The sequence below is a fragment of the Stenella coeruleoalba genome (genome assembly GCF_951394435.1).
Source record: "Stenella coeruleoalba genome assembly, chromosome: X".
Taxonomy (NCBI): domain Eukaryota; kingdom Metazoa; phylum Chordata; class Mammalia; order Artiodactyla; family Delphinidae; genus Stenella; species Stenella coeruleoalba.
The window spans coordinates 54,847,106-54,874,399 of NC_137152.1; the positions used below are offsets into that span (position 1 = coordinate 54,847,106).

General features: G+C 36.2%; 1 protein-coding gene across 5 annotated transcripts in view; it reads right to left on the reverse strand.

Moving 5' to 3' along the window:
- The window catches only part of TEX11 (testis expressed 11), a 373,435-nt gene that overhangs the window by 153,763 nt on the left and 192,378 nt on the right, over nt 1–27,294 (reverse strand). For all 5 annotated transcript variants that reach the window (XM_079911723.1, XM_079911722.1, XM_079911724.1 and 2 more), the window contains exons 12-13: nt 19,302–19,383; nt 15,690–15,768 (exon numbers count right to left, since the gene is read on the reverse strand). In XM_079911723.1, the coding sequence (XP_079767849.1) occupies nt 15,690–15,768; nt 19,302–19,383 (161 nt within the window). The remainder of the gene's footprint in view (nt 1–15,689; nt 15,769–19,301; nt 19,384–27,294) is intronic.

Sequence of the window (27,294 nt, forward strand, 5' to 3'; positions counted from 1 at the left end):
AACTTAGTTAATATCATTAAATGTCTAAATAAGCCTATTGGTTAACAGTAAATAATTTAATTCAATTTGTTTAATTTATCAAGCCACAAACATTTTCTTTTTATGAACACATAGAGTCAGATAATCATTTCTCTACTAATATCTAATTGGTTCTTTTTCTCCAAAACTTATGTCAGTTTATAAATATTGGAACATGAGATCCATAAAGTGAAGATACATAAACTGACATTACAAATTTATCAGTCCCTGTTCATGAGAACTTTTATACTTTCTTAGCAACTTTCAAATATACCATACAGCACTGTTTACTATAGTCATCATGTACATTACATCCCCAGTATTTATTTATCTTATAACTGGAAGTTTCTACCTTTTGACCACCATTTCAAGTCATTATGCTGTATAGCTTAAATTTATACAGTGCTGAATGTCAATTATATCTCAATAAAAGTGAAAGAAGAAAAAGAAATTTACCAATTCCCTCTGCCAACAATTCTTTTAAAAATTTATTTATGCTTATTACACAAATAATATACCAGTAGATAATGATTATTTTAAATGCAAACAGCTCATGGATTGGAAGACTTAATATTGTTAAGATGGCAATACTCCCAAAGTGATCTACAGATGTAATGCAATCCCTATGAAAATCCCACTGACATTTTTTGCAGAAATGAAAAACTCCATCCTAAAAATAAAACAGAATATCAAGGTACCCAGAAGAGCCAAAACAATCCTGAAACAGAAGAACAAAGCTGGAGGACTCATACTTCATGACATCAAAATTTACTACAAAGATACAGTAATCAAAATAATGTGGTACTGGCATAAAGACACAAATACACCAATGGAATAGAAGAGAGTCTAGAAATAAATTCTCACATATATGGTCAAATGATTTTCGACAAAGGTGCCAAGAGCATTCCATGGAGGAAAAAAAACCGTCTTGTCAATAAACGGTGCAGGGACAACTGGATATCCATAAGCAAAAGAATGAAATTGGACTTTTACCTTACACCATATACAAAAATGAACTCCAAACGGATCCAAGACCTAAATGGAAGAGCTAAAATATAAAACTTTTAGAAGAAAATATAAGGGAAAAATCTTTACAACACTGGATTTGGCAAAGATTTCTTTTATATGACACCAAAAGCACAAGTAACAAAAGTAAAAATAAACTGGACTACGTCAAAATTTTAAAATTTTGTGTATAAAAGAACACAATCAACAGAGTTGAAAAGGCAACCTATGAAATGGGAGAAAATATTTGCAAATCATACGTCTGATACAGAGTTAATATCCAGATATATAAGGAACCCCTAAAACTCAACAATGAAAAATCAACTGACTTAAAAATGGGCAAAGGGCTTGAATAGACATTTTTCCAAAGAAGATTATACAACTGGCAAAAATCACATGAAATACTTGACATCACTAATAATTAGGGAAATGCAAATCAAAGCCACAATGAGATATACCTCACACCCATTAGGATGGCTACTGTCACAGAAACAAAAAATAACAAGTGTTGGCAAGAATGTGGGAATACTGGAAACCTGTGCACTGTAGCTGGGAATGTAAAATGGTGCAACTACTATGGAAAACAGTATGGTGATTCCTTTAAAAAATTAAAAACAGAATTTCCATATGATCTACTAATTCTACTTCTGGGTATAAACCCAAAATAACTGAACGCAGGGTCTCAAAGAAATATTTTTACACCCACTTGCATAGCAGTATTATTCACGATAGCCAAAAGGTGCAAGTAATACAAGTCTCCATCGATGGATGAATGGATTAAAAAAAATGCAGTATATACACACAGTGGAATGTTATTCAGCCTTTCAGAAGGAGGAAATTCTGACACATGCTACAACACTGATGAACCTTGAGGACACTATGCTAAATGAAATAGTAACAAAAGGAAAAATAGTGTATGATCTCACTAATATGAGGTACTTACAGTAGTCAAATTAATAGAGACGGCAAGTAGAACGGTGTATGCCAGGGACTGGGAAAGGGGAGAATAGGGACTTGCTGCTTAATGGGTGCAAAGTTTTAAATGTGCAGGACGAAAATAGCTCTGGAGTTTGGTTAACATACTTAACACTATGAATGTTAATTGTAACAAACTTAACAATGTGAATGTACTTAACACTGATGAACTGTACACTTAAAAACAGTTAACATGGTATGTTTTATGCTTTGTGTATTTTACCACAATTTAAAACTTCAAAAAATTTTTAATTAAAAAATGAAAATATCACAAATCGGTGTTGAGCTTTTCTGCATCTACTGAAATGACCATATGGTTTTTATTCTTCAATTTGTTAATGTGGTGTATCACACTGATTGATTTGCATATACTGACGAATCCTTGCATCCCTGAGATAAATCCCACTTGATCAAGGTGTATGATCCTTTTAATGTGTTGTTGGATTCAGTGTGCTAGTATTTTGTTGAGGATTTTAGCATCTCTATTCATCAGTGATACTGGCCTGTAATTTCCTTTTTTGGGGATATCTTTGTCTCATTTTGGTATCAGGGTGATGGTGGCCTCATAAAATGAGCTTGGGAGTGTTCCTTCCTCTGCAAATTTTTGGAAGAGTTTCAGAAGAGTAGGTGTTAACTCTTCTATAAATGTCTCATAGAATTCGCCTGTGAAGCCATCTGATCTTGGACTTTTGTTTGTTTTAAGACTTTTAATCACAGCTTCAATTTCAGTACTTGTGACTGGTCTGTTCATATTTTCTATTTCTTCCTGGCTCAGACCTGGACGGTTGTATCTTTCTAAGAATTTGTCCATTTCTTCTGGTTGTCCATTTTATTGGCATATAGTTGCTTGTAGTAATCTCTCATGATCCTTTGTATTTCTGTGGTATCTGTTATAACATTTCCTTTTTCATTTCTAATTTTATTGATTTAATTCCTCTCCCTCTTTTTCTTGATGAGTCCAGCTAAAGGTTTATAAATTTTGTTCATCTTCTCAAAGAACCAGCTTTCAGTTTCATTAATCGTTGCTGTTATTGTCTTCATCTCTATTTCATTTATTTCTGCTGTGATCTTTATGATTTCTTTCCTTCTACTAACTTTGGGTTTTGTTTGTCTTCTTTCTCTGGTTGCTATAGGTGTGAAGATAGGTGGTTTATTTGAGATTTTTCTTGTTTCTTGAAGTAAGATTGTATTGCTATAAACTTCTCTCTTAAAACTGCTTTTGCAGTGTCCTATAGGTTTTGGATTGCTGTGTTTTCATTGTTGTTTGTCTCTAGGTATTTTTTGATATCCTCTTTGATTTCTTTCTTCAGTAATCCATTGAATACGTAGTAACATATTGTTAGCCTCCATGGGTCTGTGGTTTTTCACAGTTTTTTTTCCTGTAACTGATTTCTAATCTCATAGTGTTGTCCAGAAAGTGGGCTTAGAGGGAACCCACCTCAACATAATAAAGGACATATATGACAAACCCACAGCCAACATCATTCTCAATGGTGAAACGGTGAAAGCATTTCCTCTAAGATCAGTAATAAGGAGGTCCACTCTTGCCACTTCTATTCAACATAGTTTTGGAAGTCCTAGCCATGGCTATCAGAGAAGAAGAAGAAATAAAAGGAATCTAAATTGGAAAAGAAGAAGTAAAACTGTCACTGTTTGCAGATGACATGATACTATACATAGAAAAATCCTAAAGATGCTACTAGAAAACTACTAGAGTTCATTAATGAATTTGGCAAAGTTTCACAATAGAAAACTCATACACAGAAATCTCTTGCATTCCTATACACTAACAGTGAAAGATCAGAAAGAGAGATTAAGGAAACAACCCCATTTACCACTGCAACAAAAAGAATAAAATACCTATGAATAAACGTACTTAAAGAGGCAAAAGACCTGTACTCAGAAAACTATAAGATACTGATGAAAGAAATCAAGGTGACACAGATGGAGAAATATACCATGTTCTTGGATTCGAAGAATAACATTGTGAAAATGACTCTACTACCCAAAGCAATCTACAGATTCAATGCAATCCCTATCAAACTACCAATGGCATTTTTCACAGAAAGAGAACAAAAAATTTCACAATTTGTTGGAAACACAAAAGACCCCAAAGAGCCAAAGCAATCTTGAGAAAGAAAAACGGAGCTGGAGGAATCAGGCTCCCCGACTTCACACTACACTACAAAGCTACAGTAATCAAGACAGTATGGTACTGGCACAAAAACAGAGATATAGATTAATGGAATAGGATAAAAGTCCAGAGATAAATCCATGCACTTATGGTCACCAAATCTATGAAAGAGGAGATAAGAATCTACAATGGAGAAAAGACAGTCTCTCCAAGAAGTGGTGCTGGGAAAACTGGACAGCTATATGTAAAAGAATGAAATTAGAACACTTGCTAACACCGTACACAAAAATAAAATCAAAATGGATTAAAGACCTAAATGTAAGGCTGGATACTATAAAATTCTTAGAGGAAAACATAGGCAGAAGACTCTTTGACATAAATAGTAGCAAGATCTTTTTTGATCCACCTCCTAGAGTAATGAAAATAAAAACAAAAATAAACAAATGTGATCTTATTAAACTTAAAAGCTTTTGCACAGCAAAGGAAACCATAAACAAAACGAAAAGACAACCCTCAGAATGGGAGAAAATATTTGAAAACAAAGCAACTGACAAGGGATTCATCTCCAAAATATACAAACAGCTCACACAGCTCAACATAAGAAAAACAAACTACCCAATCAAAAAATGGGTGGAAGATCTAAATAGACATTTCTCCAAGTAAAACATACAGATGGCTAAAAACCACATGAAAAGATGCTCAACATCACTAATTATTAAAAAAATGAAAATCAAAACTACAATGAGGTATCACCTCACACCAGTCCAAATGGCCATCATCAAAAAGTCTACAAGTAATAAATGCTGGAGAGGATGTGCCTAAAAGGGAACCCTCCTACACTGCTAGTGGGAATGTAAACTGGTACAGCCACTATGGAGAACAGTATGGAGGATCCTTAAAAAACAGAAAACAGAGCTACCATATGATCCAGCAATCCCACTCCTGGGCATATAACCTGAGAAAACCATAATTCAAAAGAGTCACGTAAGGCTTCCCTGGTGGTGCAGTGGTTGAGAGTCCGCCTGCCGATGCAGGGGACATGGGTTCATGCCCTGGTCCGGGAGGATCCCATGTGCCGCGGAGCAGCTGGGCCCATGAGCCATGGCCGCTGAGCCTGCACATCCGGAGCCTGTGCTCCGCAACGGGAGAGAGCACAGCAGTGAGAGGCCCGCATACCGCAAAAAAAAAAAAAAAAAAAAAAAGAGTCATGTACCACAATGTTCAAATAAAAAAGAGTCACGTACCACAATGTTCACTGCAGCACTATTTACAATAGCCAGGACATGGAAGCAATCTAACTGCCCACTGGCAGATAAATGGATAAAGAAGATGTGGTACATATATATAATGGAATATTACTCAGCCATAAAAAGAAACAAAATTGAGTTATTTGTATTGAGGTGGATAGACCTAGAGTGTGTCATACAGAGTGAAGTAAGTCAGAAAGAGAAAAAACAATACCATATGCTAACACATATATATGGAATCTAAAAAAACAAACAAACATCATTTTGAAGAACCTAGGGGCGGGACAGGAATAAAGATGCAGATGTAGAGAATGGACTTGAGGACTCGGGGAGGGGAAGGGGAAGCTGGGATGAAGTGAGAGATTGGCATGGATATATAGAGACTACCTAATGTAAAACAGATAGCTAGTGGGAAACAGCTGCATAGCACAGGGAGATCAGCTCAGTGCTTTGTGCCCACCTAGAGGAGTGGGATAGGTAGGGTGGGAGGGAGATGCAAGAGGGAGGAGATATGGGGATGTATGTATACATATAGCTGATTCACTTTGTTATACAGCAGAAACTAACACACCATTGTAAAGCAATTATACTCCAATAAAGATGTTAAAACAAAAACCTGCCAGATATGTAATCAAGCTTTATTATTAACTGAATGATAGTACAAGCATGCTAACATAGTACAAACCTGTAAAAAATAGAAGCTATATTTTAAATTTGAAATCTAAAAATATAAACACTTAATTTATCAAATTTTCCTTTTGAAACTGATTATCTTCTTGATTTGGAAACAGAAAACTGAAACTTTTTCTTCTACACCAATATGTCAATGTCCATGCATACTGATAGGGAAGAAGTAGATACCTAAATGGAAATTTGGATAATGTTATCAATAAGAAGGTAGATGAATGAGTGATGACTGACCAAAAGCAGTAAATGTCTACTACATCTGATATTCCATATTTGTCTAATTAGAATTTTGTACCACAGTATAGTGAAGGTCAATTTGTAGTTCTTTATTCACATTAGTAATATTACTTGAGAAAGGCAAAATAAACAATATTTTTCACTATTATAATGTTGGAAATCAGAAAACATATTCTTAAGAATTCAATCTTCAAGTCTAAAACTTTGAGTATGTAGTTCAGGTAATCACTTCCATCTTTGGAAATCAATTTCAGCATAGAAAAGTGAGTCAGATTAGTCCCTGCTAAATGAGTTTCCCAAAGAAACGACTTCCCTAAGAACATGTGAATTTAAACTTACATTCATTTACTTACTGCATTTGTAGAGAGATTCAGAGTGTTTACATGAGTTGTCATATTCACCACAGAGGTCAAGTCTTTGAGCTGAGGCAGGGGTGTTTCCCATAGATGACATAAGTTTAATTCTTTCAACAGTTCAAAAAGATCTCTTTAGCACCTGTCATGAATGCTGTGCTGCATCACCCAGATTTTCCCTTCAACACTAAAATATTTATTTCCAGGTTGCTCTTTAGGAATTACCTAGGCTGAAGAGAGCTACCTCATCCAAGGTTATGCTCCCTTCCCAAGGCAGCTGGCATCCAATGACTAGTAAACACTGGGCTAGACCTGGTTTTCTCACCCTAACTGAGGACAATTCTGAATGGCCATCCCAGCTTCAGAGCATCCCATGGGGTAAAGCTGAAGCCTTATGGTGACTTTACATCAGCCCAACTTCTCCCTTTACCTAGCCCTGCCTCCTTTCCTTTCCCTCATAGGTGTTGATCCTGAGACCACCCCTTAATAAATTATCTGTACACTAATCTCCATCTTTAAAATCCACTTCTAGGGTAACCCAACATGTGACAGCACCACATCCAACTAAGCCCCTTAAGTTCCAAGAAGTAGAGGCAACTACTCTACTGTGCATCAAATTCACCCAGCAAAGCAATAATCTCTTTTGAAGCCACAGAAGAATATCCAGCATACATGTGTTATTACTACATCCACATGTTTCATTTTTAGCTTTTTAGCACAGTGTTTCCTGGTAAATTATACAATTAACAGACTTGTCTTATATTCTTAAAAAATACTTCCACCTTGGATTTAAGTTCCAAATCAAGATTTATCCTAATAACTAACCATTGCAGAAATATCTCCTGTAGTCACACACAAATTGTTTTGATCAATCTACATTAAACTTATACGACACAGGTACTATGTTCAAAAGTTCTGTCTTATCAAAATTTTCATTGACACCACAGTATACTTTACTGTGCAGTATTACATATGTCCATGCAACAGAAATACCACAAATAACTCTTTTAAAGCAACCTGTCTAATAAATTATCAGTCATACCTTCAACATGCCAAACAACAGCATTTCTGGTTAGATTTACACCTGAAACTTAAGAATACATTTTATGACTCACTCAGTAGACGCACTTTTGTAAACTTGTCATCTTTAAAAGGGTTTAACGCCTGGGCAATTGTTTTCCTTAATATAAAACTATATAACTGCATTTTACAATAGGATAGCTTATTTTATTAACTTTCCAAAATAAACCTGGTTGAAATTTCAGTCCTGTTATTGAATTTGATAAGTTTTCATTACATTGCTTTTGTGTATACTAGCCACAGTTTCTACTTTATTTCATTTCATAATGAGCTATTAAGTTGTACTCATTTGATACCAACACACTTCTTTGCATATTAAACACAGGAATATTTTTTAATTTCCTTTCAGTCTAGCTTTCATTCCCTCACTTTTGATAGAGATGTGGATGCCATGGACATTTATTTTCCTCTTATATCTGCTATAAGAATAATGACACAAAGAAGATGATAAATGACAACCTGACACACAGGATATGGGAGAAAATAAGGCATTGTGGGGACTATGTCAAACTGGAGAATACATGTCCCACGTCTGAAGGTAACAACTGCCACTTGGTTCCAACTGATTATTGCTTAGTGGGAATATTAACCAAGTGTTTCCAGATTTTTTTCAAGTTTTTCAAGAGAACTCAAAAATCCAAATTTTTATGTGAAATTGTTAAATGCTGGCAATTAATGCATCCCTATGCAACACATCTGTGGTCATACCCAGGTCATAGGTCCACTGATTTGCAAACTCACTCTTATGTGATAAATTCCTTTTGAATGTAGTATTGGGGGGATAAGTTTCTCAGTCTTGAAGTCTGGAAAATTCAGAAACTGTAGAAATTAAACAAGCCTTAAGCAACCAATGAATCAAAGAAGAAATCACAAGGAAGATTAGAAAATACTTAGGGAAGAATAAAAATGGAAACACAACATACCAAGACTTATGGGACACAGAAAAAGCAGCGCTATGGGAGAAATTTATAACTATAAAAGCTTACATTAAAACAAGGAAAGTCTCAAATCAACCACCTAACTTTAGAACTTAGGGAATGAGGAGAAGAACTAAACCAAAAGCTAGCAGAAGGGAGGAAATAATAAAATTAGAGCAGAAATAAATGAAATAGAGGCCAGAAAAAAACAATAAAATACTCAATGAAACTAAGAGTTGGGTTTTTTAAATGATAAAACTGACAAACCTTTAGTTAGATAGTTAACTAAGAAAAAAAGCAAGAAGACTCAAATAAATAAAATCAGAGATGAAAGAGGAGACATTAGGACTGATGCCACAGAAATCAAAAGGATTATAAAAGACCACTACTAAAACTTATACACTAATAAATTAGATAATCTAGAAGAAATAAATGCATGAATTCCTAGAAATATATCATGTACCAAGCCTGAATCATGAAGAAATAGAAAACCTGACAGACGTATAACTAGTAAAGAGATTGAAGCAGTAATCAAAAACCTTCTAACATAGAAAAGCCCAGGATCTGATGGCTTCACTCATAAATTCTACCAAATATTTAAAGAAAAATTAATGGCAATTCTTCTCAAACTCTTCCAAAAAATTGAAGAGGAAGGAACACTTCCATACTTATTTTATGATGCCAGCATTACCCTGATACAAAAACAGAAAAAGACACTATGAGAAAAGAAAACAACAGGCCAATATCACTGATGAATATAGTGTAAAAATCCTCAACAAAATACCACCAAACCAAATTCAACAGCATATTAAAAAGATCATACACCATGACCAAGTGGGACTTATTCCTGGGATGTAAAGATGGTTCAAAATACAAAAATCAGTAAATGTTATATACCACATTAACAGGATGAAAGATAAAAATCACATGATCATCTCAACAAATGCAGAAGAATCATCTGAAAAATTCAACACCCTTTCATAATAAACACACACAACAAGCTAAGGGTAGGAAACTACCTCAACATAATAAAAGCCATATGTGGAAATTCCCTGGTGGTCCAGTGGTAAAGAATCCGCCTTCCAATGCAGGGAACACAGGTTCAACCCCTGGTCAGTGAACTAAGATCCCACGTGCCACAGGGCAACTAAGCCCACGTGCCACAACTACTGAGCTCGCACACCTCAACGAGAGAGCCCACGTGCCACAAACTACAGAGCCCATGAGCTCTGAAGCCCGCACTAGAGACAGAAAAACCCGCACCCCACAACTAGAGAGAAGCTCTGCACACCACAACAAAGTGCCCATGTGTCGCAACAAAAGGATCTCGCATGCCTCAACGCAGATCCTACATGCCACAACTAAGACCCAATGCAGCCAAGAAAGAAAGAGAGAGAAAGGGAGGGAGGGAGGGAGGGAGGAAGGGAGGAAGGAAGGAAGGAAGGAAGGAAGGAAATAAACTTTTTTTTAAAAAGCCATATTGGAAAAACCCATAGTGAACATCATACTCAACAGTGAAAGGCTGAAACTTTTTCCTCTAAGATCAGGAACAAGGCAAGGAGGCCTGCCTTAGCCACTTTTGTTCAACATAGTATTGGACATCCTAGCCAGAGAAATAAAGCAAGGAAAAGAAATAAAAGCCATCCATTCAAATTGGAAGGGAAGAAGTAAAATTATCTTTGTTCATAGATGATTATGATCTTATATGTAAAAAACCCTAAAGATTCCACAAAAAAACCTATTAAAACTACTAAGTGAATTCAACGAAGTAGCAGGACACAAAGTCAACATGCAAAAATCAGTTGCATTTCTATATACAGATGATAAACAATCTGAAAAGAAAATTAAGAAAACAATCTCATATACAATAGCATAAAAAATACTTAAGCATTAACTTAACCAAGGAAGTGAAGGACTTGTATGATAAAATCTGCAAGACATTTCTAAACAAAATTAGAGGACACATAAATAAAAGGAAAGAAATTCCACGTTCATGAATTGGAAGACAGTATTGTTAAGATGCCAATACTATCCAAAGTGATCTACAGATTAAATGAAGTCCCTATCAAAATCCCAATGATTTTTTTGAAGAAATAGAACAATTCATCCTAAAATTCATATGTAATCTCAAGGAACTGTGAAGAATCAAAATGATTCTGAAAAAGAACAAAGCTGGAGAACTCATATTAACTGATTTCAAAACTTACTACAAAATAACAGTTTAAAAAAAAGCAATGGAAGAGAACAGAATACACAGAAATAAACTCACATACATATTCAAATGATTTTTGACAAGAGTGCCAAGACCATTCAATGGGGAAAAGACAGTCTTCTCAACAAATGATACTGAGAAAACCAGTATCACATGCAAAAGAATGAAGTTGGACCCTTACTTTACACCATGTACAAAAATTAACTCAAAATAGATCCACGACCTAAATGTTAAGACCTAAAACTATAAAACTCCTAGAAGAAAACAAAGGGGAAAATCTTCAAGTCATTGGATTTGTTAATGATTTCTTAGATATGACAAAAAAAGAACAGGAAACAAACAAAAAAAACCCACAAATTGGATTTTATGAAAAATTTTAAGTATTTTGCATCAGAAGGCACTATCAATAGAGTAAAAAGGCAACCCAAAGAATGGAAGAAAATATTTGCAAATGATTTATATGATAAGGGATTGATATCCAGAATACATAGAGAACTCCTAAAACATTAAACACCAAACGACTTGATTAAAAAACAGGCAGAGGACTAAAACAGACATTTCTCCAAAGAAGATATACAAATGGCCAAAAATGACATGAAAAGATGGTCAACATGACTAGTCATTAAGGAAATGCAAATCAAAACTACATGATACCACCTCACACTCATTAGGATAGCTACTAATATATTTTTTTTTAAAAAGTTGATGAGAATGTAGAGAAGTTAGAACTCTAGTGTACTGCTAGTGGGAATGCAAAATGGTACATCCACTGTGAAAACAGTATGACAGTTCCTCAAAAAATTAAAAATAGAATTACATTATCCAGCAGTTCCACTTCTGGGCATATAACCAAAAGAATCGAAAGCATGTTCTCAAAGAAATATTTTTACACCCACATTCACAGCAGCATTAGTCATAATAGCTAAAACATGGAAGTTTTATCTTCCATCTGTAAATAAATGGATAAGCAAAATGTGGTATATACACACAATGGAATATTCTTAAGCCTTAAAATGGAACAAAATTCTGACACATGCTACAACATGGGTGAAACTTGAGGACATTATGTTAAGTGAAATGAGTCAGTCACAAAAAGACAAATACTGTATGATTCCACTTAAATAACGTACCTAGAGTAGTCAAATTCATAGAGATGAAAAGTAGAATGGTGGTTGCCAAGGACTGGGAGAAGTGGGGAACAGAGAATTTATTGTTTAATGGGTAAAGAGTTTCAGTTTTGCAAGATGAAAAGAGTTCTGGAGATGGACTGTGGTGATGTTTGCAGAATATGAATGTACTCGTTACCAATGAAGTGTACACTTTATGATTAGTATAGTAAGTTATGTGTATTTTACCACAATAAAAGAAACTGGGAAAGAGTTTTATTGGGACACAGCCACCCACATTTGTTTATATATTGTCTATGGCTGCTTTTGCACTATAATGGCAGAGTTGAGGAGTTGTGACAGAAACTCTGTGGCCCGCAAATCTAAAATATATACTATCTTGTCCTTTAAGAAAAAGTGTGCTAATCCGAATTAAATGAAGACAGGTGGGCATGCCTACCAAATCTGAGGATGACATAAACTGGGAGGAGTAGTTAATATACTGCGTGACAGAATCAAAATTCACAAAAACCGGAACTGAAAAAGAATAAGCTGTAACAATCAGGTTGAAACTTAACAGCTTATGAAATATGTATGAGATAACAGAAAATATATGTTGGTCTCTGCCCCCGATTCTTAGAACTGAGCCTCTACAGCCCTTATAATTTCCTAAAGTGATAAGAACACTAGGAGCATTGTTAAAATGTCCATACTGCCCAAAGCAATCTACAGATTTAATGCAATCCCTATCAAAATACCTGTGACATTTTTCACAGAACTGGAACAAAAAATCCTAAAATTTATATGGAACCACAAAAGACTGCAAACAGTCAAAACAATCTTGAGAAAAAAGAATAAAGTTGGAGGTATCACACTCCCTGACTTCAGGCTATACTACAAAGCTACAGTAATCAAAACAGTATGGTATTGGCACAAACAGACACACAGATCAATGCAACAGAATAGACAGCCCAGAAATAAACCCACGCACCTATGGTCAATTAATCTACAACAAAGGAGGCAAAAATATACAACAGAGAAAAGACAGTCTCTTCAACAACTGGTGCTGGGAAAACTGGATAGCTTACATGTAAAAGAATGGAATTAGAACATTTTCTCAGACAATATACAAAAATAAATTCAACATGGATTAAAGACCGAAACGTTAAGACTGGAAATTATAAAACTCCTAGAAGAAAATATAGGCAGAACACTCTTTGACATAAATAGTAGCAGTTATTTTTTTGGATCTGTCTCCTAAGGCAAAGGAAACAGAAGCAAAAATAAACAAATGGGACCTAATTAAGTAAAAGCTCTTGCACAGCAAAGGAAACCATCAACAAAATGAAAAGATAACCTACTGAACAGGAGAAAATATTTGCAAATGATATGACCAATAGGGGTTAAGATGCAAAATACATCAACAGCTCATACAACTCAATATCAAGAAAACAAACAACCTGATTAAAAAAAGGGCAGAGGACCTGAATAGACATTTTTCCAAAGAAGATATACAGATGGCCAACAGGCACATGAAATATGCTCAACATCACTAATCATCAGAGAAATGCAAATGAAAACCACACTGAGATGTCACCTCACACCCGTCAGAATGGCTATGACCAAAAAGACCACAAATAACAAACGTTGGTGAGGATGTAGGGAAAAGGGAACCCTCTTGCACTGTTGGTGGGAATGTAAATTGGTGCAGCCACTGTGAAAAACAGTATGGAGGTTCCTCAAAAAACTAAAAATAGAACTACCATATGATCCAGCAATTCCACTCCTGGGTATATATTCAAAACAAACAAAAACACTAATTTGAAAAGATACATGCACCCCAATGTTCACAGCAGCATTATTTACAACTGCCAAGATACAGAAGCAACCCATCAACAGATAAATGGATAAAGAAGATGTGGTATATATATAAAATGGAATGTTACTCAGCCATAAAAAAGAATGAAATCTTGCCATTGCAACAACATAGATGGACTTAGAGGGTATTATGCTTAGTGAAATAGGTCAGACATAGAAAGACCAATACTGTATGTTATCACTTACATGTGGAATCTAAAAACTAGAATGAATGAATGTAACAAAACAGAAATAGACTCACACATATAGAAAACATAGTGGTTACCAATGAGGAGAGGGAAGGGGGTAGTGGCAAACAGGGGTAGGGGATTAAGAGGCACGAACTACTACGTATGAAATAAATAAGCTACAAGGATATATTGTACACCACAGGGAATATAGTCAGTATTTTATAACTTTAAATGGAGTATAATCTATAAAAATATTGAATCACTATGTTGTACACCTGACACTAATATAATATTGTAAATCAACTATACTTCAATTTTAAAAATTAAAAAATTAAAACAGTGGTTCTCAGAACCACCTGGAGGACTAATATAGAATACAGAGGTCTGGGCTTGTTGGAGTAAGGTAGGGCCTGATCTCTCTGTTTTTACCACATTCACTAGTGATTATTTTTTAATAAGCTTTATTGAGGTATAATTCACATACCATACAATTCATCCATTTAAAGTATATGATTCAATGTTTTTTAGTATATTCCCAGAGTTGTGCAACCATCATACAATTTTAGAACATTTTCATTATGCCAAAGAGAGACCCCATGCCCATTAGTAGTTACTCCCCGTATCCCCCCAATTCTCAAAGCCCTAGGCAACCACAAATCTACTATCTGCTTCTATAAATGTGCCTGTTCTGGAAATATCATAAAAATGGAATGATATAATATGTGGTCTTTGTGACTGGCTTCTTTCACTTACCATGTTTTTAAGGTTCATCCACGTTATAACATGTACCAGTACTCTGTTTCTTTTTATTGCCAAATGAGTATACTACATTTTGTTTATCTTTTCATCAGTTGACAGACATTCTGGTTGTTTCCACATCTGATTATTAAAAATAATGCTGTTATGAACATTCATATACACGTGTTTGTATGGACACGTTTCCTGTTTAATTTAGGAGTGGAACTGCTGGGTCATATGGTAACTCTATTTAACTTATTGAGGAACTAACAGGCTGTTTCCAAAGTGGCTGCACCATTTCACATTCCCACCAGCAGTGTATGAGGGTTACAATTTTTCCACATCCTTGTCAATTTCTGTTATTATCTATCGTTTTGATTACAGCCATCCTAGTAGTGTGAAGCAGCTTCTCATTGTGGTTTTGATTTGCATTTCCCTGATGGCTAACGATGTTGAGCATCTTTTCAAGTGATTCCCCAGTAACTGTGATGAACACTGAAGTCTGAAAACCACTAAGAGGTCTGCAAGTACATTAAGGTCCCTTTTGACATTAATGGTCCCATGAAGATAGAGCCAGAGAGGTATATCATTTGCAGAACTACACTTGCACATGCCTTCCTGTTCCACATGCCACTGGCCTACAAGTTAACCTAGTCAACTCCTGTTTTATAAAACCCTACCTTACTCCTTTCTCATTTTATTTTAAAAAATTTTAATATAAATTTTAAAATTGACTTGACTACGGATTGTTTAAATCATTTAAGCAAGCAGTTCCATCTTCTAATTTGATTAGCACAATGGCAAATATTGTGCTCTGTGAATATGGATGGAGGGAGGTAGATATATAGATATAGACAGATATAATTCAATATATGTTAATGGAAACCTTAGAAAAATGTTAGTCTTTAAAGAAAAAATCATTTCTTCTATACCTTTCATGATACATCAGCAGTTTAGCAATGCTCAGACAAAAGTCTAAAGACATGTCACGATGTAGTATTTCCATGATAGCTAACAAATAGAACAAAGGAAATAATCAAATTAGTTTCACTTTTTAGGAACCTTAGCTATTTTCAGTAATTTTCCTCTGTTCAAAATCTACTTTCTAAATGTTTGCCATATACCACGTCTTGCCTAACAATTTACCAAAGTCTTTTTATATAGCAATAATATCCAATGCTAGAGAGAGTACAGTAAAACAGGCAAAGTAACTTTTTGAAAAGCAATTTGACTACTATCTGCTAAGAACACAGTGGATAAAAACTTGGGATCTGAAGTCAGACAGATCCATATTTGAAACCACTTTCCACTTTCATGGCCATAAGCAAGTTACTTAGTTTTTCTGCACCTTAGTTTTGTCATCTGTAAAGTGGGGAACAAATCACCAATCTCTCAGGGCTGATGAAAGAGTTACGTGAGATAATGTATGTAAATTACATAGCAAAGGACCTAGCACTTAGTAAGCATTCAGTAAATGAAAGTTGCTGTTATTATTATTCCCTTTACTTCAGAAATTGTACTTCTGAAAATTCATCTGAAATAAATGTGGGGAAATGTAATGAACAGGATATTAAAAGCAATATAAATTATAACAACAATAAAAAGGACATATACTGAGTGTCCACTGTAGGGTAGTGATAAATTACTATGCAACCATTAAAACTGTTAAATATGAAATAAAACTGTTTTTCATTTAAAAAATGAATATGCACCAATATGAAAAATGGTTATAAGATTAGTAAAAAAACAAAATTGGAAAACAAAGGCTGTCTGTACTATATAGTCACAATTCTGTAAAACAAGCAAATTAATATAGAAAAATACTGTAAATAAATCATCAAATTTCTAAAAGTGATTGTGTTTAGATTATTTATTCAAAAAATAACTGATGAGTGTATTCTCTGTGCCAGGAACTGTGCTTGGTGCTGGGAATCCAGCAGTGGACAAAACACACAAAAATCTCTGCTACCAAGGAGCTGATATTCCAATGGATGGTGGACAATGGATATTTTTACTATTTTCCAGAAACTTCCTTAATGGGTATGTTATACCTTTTCACAATAAAAAAATTATATATTTTTTTTAATTTCTACTTTTCCTACTGTAAAAAATACCAGTGAAGTTCTAATGAAAAATACCACTTAGGTTGACCATTCTTTTTTTAAAAAAAAAAATAAATAAATATATTTATTTTATTTATTTATTTTTGGCTATGTTGGGTCTTTATTGTTGTGCATGGGCTTTCTCTAGTTGTGGCGAGTGGGTGCACAGGCTTCCCATTGCGGTGGCCTCTCTTGTTGCAGAGCATGAGCTCTAGGCGTGAGGGCTTCAGTAGTTGTGGCTCACAGGCTCTAGAGCGCAGGCTCAGTAGTTGTGGCACACGGGCTTAGTTACTCCACGGCATGTGGGATCTTCCCAGACCAGGGCTCGAATCCATGTCCCCTGCGCTGGCAGGTGGATTCTTTTTCTTTCTTTTTTTTTTTTTTTTTTGCGGTACGCGGGCCTCTCACTGTTGTGGCCTCTCCCATTGCAGAGCACAGGCTTCCGGACGTGCAGGCTCAGGGGCCATGGCTCACGGGCCCAGCCGCTCTGCGGCATGCGGGATCTTCCCGGACCAGGGCACGAACCCGTGTCCCCTGCATCGGCAGGCGGACTCTCAACCACTGCGCCACCAGGGAAGCCCTGGCAGGTGGATTCTTAACCACTGTGCCACCAGGGAAGCCCAGGTTGACCATTCTTGAAGTATTTTCATTAGCAAAGAAATGAAGAGATTATAAACATACAAGTTTCATATATACTTTTTTTTAAATTAATTTTTGGCTGCATTGGGTCTTTGTTGCTGCGTGTGGGCTTTCTCTAGTTGCAGCAAGTGGGGGCTACTCTTCATTGTGATGTGTGGGCTTCTCATTGCAGTGGCTTCTCTTGTTGCGGAACACGGGCTCTAGGCGCGGGTTTCAGTAGCTCTGGCTTGTGGGCTCAACAGGTGTGGCTCACGGGCTCTAGAGCACAGGTTCAGTAGTTGTGGCACACGGGCTTAGTTGCTTCAGGGCATGTGGGATCTTCCCAGGCCAGGGCTCGAACCCATGTCCTCTGCATTGGCAGGCAGATTCTTAACCACTGCACCACCAGGGAAGTCCCCATATATACTTTTAATACAAAGTGAAAGATAACTTTATTATTTTAAACTATAGAAAACTTAAATTCATGAAGTTTCCTAGTTTGTAATCTGATGTTGCAACTCTATCATGAGCATCTAGATTAAGTTAAGTAAAAACAATCTGGAAATAAAGAATAATTTCATTTTAAACTCTGTTTCTTTTCTACATTTTGATAAAAAACTGTAATGGGGAATTCTAGTCCAAAATTAATCAACTTCAAACTAGGTGACTCCAATAATCTCTGATCTTCCCATATTATATTAGCTTGAATAAGACTATTCCCTTAATTGGTTTGTTGGTTTGTTTATTCCTGTACTGCAAAAAAAGAGGAGTTGTCTTTCTGGCTCCTAATAAATTTCAACCTGTGTATATCTGAGCTGATACTGTTACCTAGACATGCAGAATCCTCTATATATTTCAGCTTCTGAGGTCTCTTAGTGATTGGCTAATATTCTAGAAGTCACAGAAAGTTTCAGCAGTACTAAACTGGCACTAAATTTAGAGCAACTTCCAAATCTGATTACTGTCCTACTTATTATAAATTCTTATTGCTTACTGGATAATCAGTTATTATACTAACATATCATATTATATAGTAAAAATAATGCAGCTCTATAATGCAATTAAATTTTTATGCAGTAAAAAAAAGCATGTATACATTAAAAAATTTAGAGTAAATTATTTTTATGACTAAACATAATTGAAATACTGTTAAGGGGCCAGTGTGCATAGAGATATTATGCCTCACTTAATTTATCTATACAGTAGTAATAACAACAATAATAATAACTACAATAATAGGTAATACTTATTGCACACTAACTATGTACCAGGCATGGAACTAAATGCTTTACATACTTTTTCTCATAGGGTTCTCAAAACAACACAGTGAGGTAGACATTAATATTACATTTCTTTTAAAGATGAAGAAACTGAAGCACAGAAAAGTTGTCACTTGCCAAATGACCCACAGCTGTGTATCAGGATGTTTATGTTGTGATGTGCACATTCTAGTCCCTTGAGAATTTTGAAAAACAAATAGCAATATTTATACAAGTAATTATAAATGGCACAGCATTACAAAGGCTTTTTCTATCAATAGGTTATCTTTCTTCATGGTGGGCAGGTTGGGCAGCTGCAATTTTCTGCTAGACTAAAGGAAAACTGATAGCTTTTATTCAGCTCTTTTTTACTACTTGTTAAATTTGCTACTATTCTTTCTTCCTTCTCCTTTTCTTCCTGACTGACAATCTTATGTGCTCAATTTCCTTCTCAGTCACCATCAAATTATACCTATGCTAGTATACTACAAAAAATCTTACATTCAACAAATTGGTGTTAATATTTCAAAATTGTGTACTCTTCACACACAGAGATGTTACTTACCTCCAAGAAATTCTTCTTTAGCTGTTTCATACTTCAAGAGGATTTTCATCTTTAAGGAAAGCCCACCTGGAGTTAAATGTTCCTATTTTAAACAAAGAAATCACAATGATATTAACACTGTGAAATGTAAAAGACAATTTTCAAGTAACTGCCTGTTTTTATTCAACCACAGCAAGATGTATCATGACCAAAGGAAATCAAAATTATAAAAAATCAAATCATAACATCCGGTCTATTCCTGAGGATATTTTCTGGTATTTTATTCAATCTAAATGAAATAGTAAAAGGAAAAGAACATGTAAACATTTCTGTTGAGTGGCAAGCATTTAATGGCAAGGCCAATACTTAAACTGTGAGAATGTTAAGACCATATTCTTGTCTTGGTAAGCAAAACCCCAAACATCAATTAGGTTTGTTTTCTTTTGAGACTTTAATAACAACGAAGGTCCTTTGCAAACAATGGCTGAATGAAATAGAAAACATATTGTCTTTCCTATAGGATACGCCTATCATATTTACTATTAATAACAATGTACTCTGAATGGTTTTTCCAAGTCCTTGCTAATTGGACCTGCTACCACTTTTGCGTGACAGTGTACATCTTTACACAGCAGTCTACGATTAAAAGTGCAGTCTAGGTTCACAGAATAGAATTTTTCTCTCTACAATGTCAATTAATCTCTAAATGAACACTGTACTCATTAGCTCCAAGCTCTGCAAAAAATTACTGCGATTCATGGGTGAGATGCCTGAAGAATGGAAAGTTAGGGGAAAAGTAACTACTGGTATTAAAAGCATTTGCAAATAAAGATAATATCAGTCCAAAGAATAAACTAAGATTGCATTATAATTATAACTTATTGCATTAGCACCTTTCCTAACGGGCATGTTGGAATATCTCTTGGGCTCAAGACATATTCCACATATTAGCAATGAACAATCCAAAAGTGAAGTTAAGAAAATAATTCCATTTATAATAGCATCAAAAAGAATAAAATACATAGGAATAAATTTTAAAAATATGGGCAAGACTTCTATACTGAAAACTACAAAACATTACTGAAAGAAATTAAAGACCTAAATAAATAAAAATACATCCCATATTCCTGATTGGAAAACTTAATATTGTTCAGATAGCAGTAATCCCCCAATTGATCTACAGATTCAATGCAATCAAATTTCCAGCTGGTTTCTTTGTAGAAATTGACAGGCTGACCCCAAAATTCACATGAAAGTGCAAGGGATGCTGAAAAAATCTTAAAATAGAACAAAGCAGGACTCATGCTTGCAATTCCAAAGTGGTATACCACTTCACACTAACATCAGCTGTGGATGAGAATTCCCAGTGTTCCACATCCTTGTCAACACCTGGAATTATCGGACCTCTAAGTTTTTGCCAATCTACTGGGTATTTTACCTACTTTAAGGTGTTCTTATCTTCCTAGCCCCTTACTGTGAAGGCTTTCCTAAGGCTCAGCTTCTATAAAACTACTCCTTTTCCTACATTCTCTCCTTCAGAAATCTTACCCATTTTTCAGGCTACAAATATCATTTTAGGTAAAAAAAAATCTGTTGAAAGACTTTTTTGGGGGTTAACAGCTTTAATGAGCTATAATAAACATATCATACAATTCACCCATTTAAAGTACACAACTCAGAGGACTTCCCTGATGGCACAGTGGTTAAGAATCCACCTGCCAATGCAGGAGACACGGGTTTGAGCCCTGGTCTGGGAAGATCCCACATGGTGTGGAGCAACTAAGCCAGCGAGCCACAACTACTGAAGCCCGTGCACCTAGAACCTGTGCTCTGCAACAAAAGAAGTCACTGCAATGAGAGACCCACGCACCGCAATTAAGAGTGGCCCCCGCTCACTGCAACTAGAGAAAAGCCCGCACCCAGCAACGAAGACCCAACACAGCCCTAAATAAATAAATAAATTTTTAAAATACCCATGACATTAAAATAAATAAATAAATAAATAAAAATAATAAAGTACACAACTTGGGACTTTGCTGGTGGTCCAGTGGTTTAGAATCTGCCTTCCAATGTAGGGGACATGGGTTCGATCTCTGGCTGGGGAACTAAGATCCCACATGCTGCAGGGCATCTAGGCCCTCGTGCTACAACTACAGAGCCCATGTGCTCTGGAGCCCGCGCGCCACAACTAGAGAGCCTGCGTGCCGCAACTACTGAGCCCACACACCATAACTAGAGAGAAGCCCGCATACTTCAACAAAAAGCCAGCATGCTGCAATGAAAGATCCTGCATGCCACAACTAAGATCCGATGCAATTATGAATAAAGCTGCTATAAACAACCATGTGTAGGTTTTGTGTGTACATAAGTTTTCAACTTCTTTGGGCAAATAGCATGGAGTGCAATTACTGGACTATATAGTAAAAGTATGTTTAGTTTTGTAAGAAATTGCCAAACTGTCTTCCAAAGTGGCTGTACCAGTTCATGTCTTTTTAATATCCAATATGATGAAATGAGAAGTATGCATAAAGCATTTTTCCTGCATGTTGAAGTACCGTGGTAGCTGTTTCCAGGAAAAAAACACTTGTGTGATTATTTGAACTGCAAGCTGAACAAGCCATATTTGTCACGGAATACCATTTTTAGACAAACCTCAGTTATTCCAACATGGGTATTTGGCAGACATTTTCACAAAAATGAAAGAAAAAGGAAAACAGCTGATGGTATTTTATTCATAAATGCCAAAACTTGGAAGCAACCAAGACATCCTTGAGTAGGTGAATAGATAAATAAACTGTGGAACATTCAGACAATGGAATATTGTTCAAAGTTACAAAGAAATGAGCTATCAAGCTATGAAAAGACATGGAGGAATCTTAAATGCATATTACTAACTGAAAGAAGCCAATCTGAAAAGGCTACATACTATAGGATTCCAATTATATAACACTGTGGAAAAGGCAAAACTACAGAGTCAGTAAAAAGATCAGTGGCTGGCAAGGGTTAGGGGAAAGGGAGGGATGAATAGGTGGAGCACAGAGGAGTTCTAGGGCAGTGAAACTACTCTGTATGATAAGTATAAATGGATACATGCCATTACACATTTTTCCAAACCCTGAGAACATACAACACTAAGAGTGAACTCTAATGTAAACAGTGGACTTCAGGTGATAATGACGTGTCAATGCAGGCTCATCAGTTGTAACAAACGCACTACTTTGGTGGGGACTTTGATAGCTAGGAAGGCTGTGCACGAGTAGGGGCAGGATGTGTATGGGAAATCTCTGTACCTTCTGCTTAATTTTGCTGTGAACTTAAACTGCTCTAAAAAGTTGTCTCTAAAAAAAAAGAACACTCCAATTAAAATCAAAACAAAATAAAGACGTGCACTCAAGAGTTGATTTAAAAAACGATGCAGCCAAAAATAAATAAATATTTTTTAAAAAATAAAGTACACAACTCAATGGGTTTTAGTATATACACAAAGTTGTTTATCAGTTTTAGAACAGTTTCATCACCACAAAAAGAAACCTTGTACCCTTTAATAGTCATTCTCTATTCCCTCCAGTGCCACCTCACCCCAACACCCAGGCAAACACTATTCTACTTTCTGTATCTATATATTTACCTATTTGGGACATTTCATGTAAATGGAATGATACAATATGTGTTCTTTTGTGGCTGGTTTTCTTCAATTGGCATAATGTTTTCAGGGTTCATTAATGTTGTACCATGTATCAGCACTACATTCATTTTTATGGCCAAATAATATTCTTTAGTGTGGATATACCACATTTTATCTGTTCATCAATTGATGGACATATGGGCTGTTTCCATATTTTGGCTGTTGTAAATAGTGGTGCTATAAACATTCATGCACGAGTATTTATGTGGACACATGTTTTCAGTTCTCTTGAGTATACACCTAGGAGTGGAATTGCTGGGTCATATGGTATCTCTATGTTTAACTTTTAGAGGAACTGCCAAACTGTCTTCCAAAGTGGGTGTACCATTCCCACCAGCAGTGTATAAATGTTTTAATTATTCCACATTCACACCAATAATTGTTTTTGTCCATTTAAAAAAATATAGTCATTTTAGTGAGTGTGAAGTGGTCCCTCATTGTGCTTCTGATTTGCATTTCCCTGATAATTAGTGATATTGAGCATCTTTCCATGTTCTTATTATTGGCCTATGGTATACCTTCTTTGGAGAAATACCTATTCAAATCCTTTGCTCATTTTTAATTGGGTTGTCTTCTTACTACTGAGTAGTAAGAGGTTTTTATAAAAATATATCCTGGATACCAGACACTTATACATAATTTGCAATTATTTTCTCCCATTCTTTTGGGAGGACCCCATGGGTTGTGTTTTTACTTTCCTGATGGTTTCATTTGAAGCAAAAATTTTAAATTTATTTATTTATTTATTTATTTATTTTTGGCTGTGTTGGGTCTTCGTTGCTGCACGCAGGCTTTCTCTAGTTGCGGCGAGCGGGGGCTACTCTTCGTTGTGGTGCACGGGCTTCTCACTGCGGTGGCTTCTCTTGTTGCGGAGCACAGGCTCTAGGCGCATGGGCTTCAGTAGTTGTGGCGCACGGGCTCAGTAGTTGTGGCTCGCAGGCTCTAGAGCACAGGCTCAGTAGTTGTGGTGCATGGGCTTAGTTGCTCTGTGGCACATGCGATCTTCCCAGACAGGGGCTTGAACCCATGTCCCCTGCATTGGCAGGCAGATTCTTAACCACTGTGCCACCAGGGAAGTCCCAAAAATTTTAACTTTAATGAAGCCCGACATCATCTAATTTTCCTTTTTCTCTTGTGCTTTTGGTGTCTTACCTAAGCAACCAAGACTTTTCCAATTTCACTGTACTGATAAATTTTCAAAAACAACTTTGTGGAATAACATAAGGCTACCAAATTTTAATTTCTCCTCAAAAACTAATTTTTAAAAATATTACTATCTGTTCCAGTTCCAGCCAAGATGGAGCATGACAACTATAGTCTATATCCTCCACTAATTACAACTAAAAGCCCTGAACAAGATCTACAAAGCAACAACCTGAGGACTCTGAAAAGTAAACAAAAGCAGAAAGATTGTAGTGAGTCATCAAAACATGGAGAAGTGGACTGTATGGGAATGGTGAGTATCCTGGGGTTTTTTTTCTCTTTTATCTAATGGTATTGGAAGTTTGTCTGTCTTGTGCCAAATCTCTGAATGAGGCCAAAAAGAAATGTTTGTCTGGATGATTGGCGCATGCGGGGGGAGGGGAGTCTGGAGGATTTTTTAACAGGCTCTACCTTCACATAGATATGGAGTTCAAATTTATACTACTCGGACTTCCCTGGTGGCGCAATGGTTAAGAATCCGCCTGCCAATGCTGGGGACACCGGTTTGAGCCTTGGTCCGGGAGGATCCCACATGCCGCGAAGCAGCTAAGCCCGTGTGCCACAACTACTAAGCCTGTGCTCTAGAGCCCACGAGCCGCAACTATGGAGCCCACGTGCCACAGCTACTGAAGCCCGCGTGCCTAGAGCCCGTGGTCCACAGCAAGAGAAGCCACTATGATGAGAAGCCTGCGCACCACAACAAAGAGTAGTCCCTGCTTGCTGCAACTAGAGAAAGCCCGCGTGCAGCAACGAAGACCCAAAACAGCCCAAAATAAATAAATAAATTTTATTTTAAAAATTTATACTACTCATGTGTAAAGCTGAAAAATCAAAATAGAAGTAGCCAAAAGAGTGATATCTCTTAGACATCTGGCTAAGGCAAATAGATGTAGGGCCATGGACTTCCCTGGTGGTCCAGTGGTTAAGACTTCGCCTTCCAATGCAGGGGGTGTGGGTTCAATCCCTTGTTGGGGAGCTAAGATCCCACATGCCTCGGGGCCAAAAAACCAAAACATAAAACAGAAACAATATTGTAACAAATTCAATAAAGACTTTAAAAATGGTCCACATCAAAAAAAAATAGATATATGGCCATGTCCTCAATCCAGGTTGTAAAGGATTCTAAAAGATTAACACTAAAGATAAACTAACAATCCCAAATTACAAAGCACATGAGGAAATGTTTCATACCAAGCAGGAGTTAGGAGTACTACTAACTGCAGGATCAAACTGTTTCCAAGTACAGGAATACCTCATTTTACTGCACTTCATTTTATTGCACTTCACAGATACTGTGTTTTTTACATACATACATACATACATACTAAACACAGATACTGTGTTTTTTACAAACACAGATACTGTGTTTTTACATTTTGTGTTAATCCTGCGTCAAGCAACTCTATCAGTGCCATTTTTCTGATAGCATTTACTCACTTTGTGTTTCTGTGTCACATTTTGGTTTGCAATATTTCAAATTTTATATTATTATATTTGTTATGGTGATCTGTGCTCAGTGATTTTTGATGTTACTATTGTAATTGTTCTGGGATGCCATGAACTGTGTCCATTATAAGACGGCAAACTTAAACGTTGTCTGTATTCTGACTGCTCCACCAACTGGGCAGTCCCCCATCTCTCTCCCTCTCCTCAGGCCTCCCTAGTCCCTGAGACCCAACAGTATTGAAATTAACCAATTAATAACCCTACAAAGGCCTCTAAGTGTTCGCATGAAGAGTCGTATGCCTCTCACTTTAAATCAAAAGCTAGAAATAATTAAGCTTAGTGAGGAAGGCATGCTGAAAGCCAAGATAAGCTGAAACCTAGGCCTCTTGTACCAGTTAGCCAAGTTCTGAATGCAAAGGAAAAATTCTTGAAGGAAATTAGAAGTGCAACTCCAGTGAACACATGAATGATAAGACAGTGAAACAGTCTTATTACCGATACAGAAAGTTTTAGTGGTCTGGAAAGAAGACCAAACCAGCCAAAACATTCCCTTAAGCCAAAGCCTAATCCAGAGCAAGGTCCTATCTCTCTTCAATTGTTTGAAGGTTGAGAGAGGTGAGGAAGCTACAGAACAAAAGTTTAAAGCTAGCCGAGATTAGTTCCTGAGGTTTAAGGAAAGAAGCTGACTCCTTAACATATAAGTACAAGGTGAAGCAGCAAGTGCTAATGTAACAGCTACAGCAAGTTATCCACAATATCTAGCTAAGATAATCAATGAAGGTAGCTACATTAAACAACAGATTTTCACTGTAGGCAAAACAGCCTTCTAATGGAACAGGATGCCATCTAGGACTTTCATAGCTAGAGAGAAGTCAATGCTTGGCTTCAAAGCTTCCAAGGCCAGGCTAACTCTCTTGTTAGAGACTAATGTAGCTGGTGACCTTCAGTTGAAGCCAATGCTCATTAACCACTCCTAAAATCCTAGGGCCCTTAAGAATTATGCTAAATCTACTCTTCTGTGCTCTGTAAATGGAACAACAAAGCCTGCATGACAGCACATCTGTTCACAACATGGTCTACTGAATATTTTAAGCCCACTGTTGAGGACTACTGCTCAGGAAAAAAGATTCCTTTCAAAATATTACTTTGACAATGCACTTGGTCACCCAAGAACTCTGATGGAGATGTACAATAAAATTAATGTTTTCATGCTTGCTAACACAACATCCATTCTGCAGCCTACGAATCAAGGAGGAATTTTAAATTTTGAGTTTTATTATTTAACAAATATATTTCATAACACTATAGCTGCCATGATAGTGATTCCTCTGATGGAACCAGGAAAAGTAAACAGAAAATCTTCTGGAAAGGATTCGCCATTCTAGATGCCATTATAAACATTTGTGATTCATGGGGAAAGGTCAAAATATCAACATTAATAGGAGTTTGGAAGGAGCTGACATCAACCCACATGGATGACTTTGAGTGGTTCAAGACTTTAGTGGAGGAAGTAACTGCAGATGTGGTAGAAAGAGCAAGAGAACTAGAATTGGAAGCAGTACCTAAAGATGGAACTGAACTGCTGCAATCTCATGATAAAAGTTTAATGAATGTGAAGAACCTAGGGGTAAGACAGGAATAAAGACACAGACCTACTAGAGAATGGACTTGAGGATATGG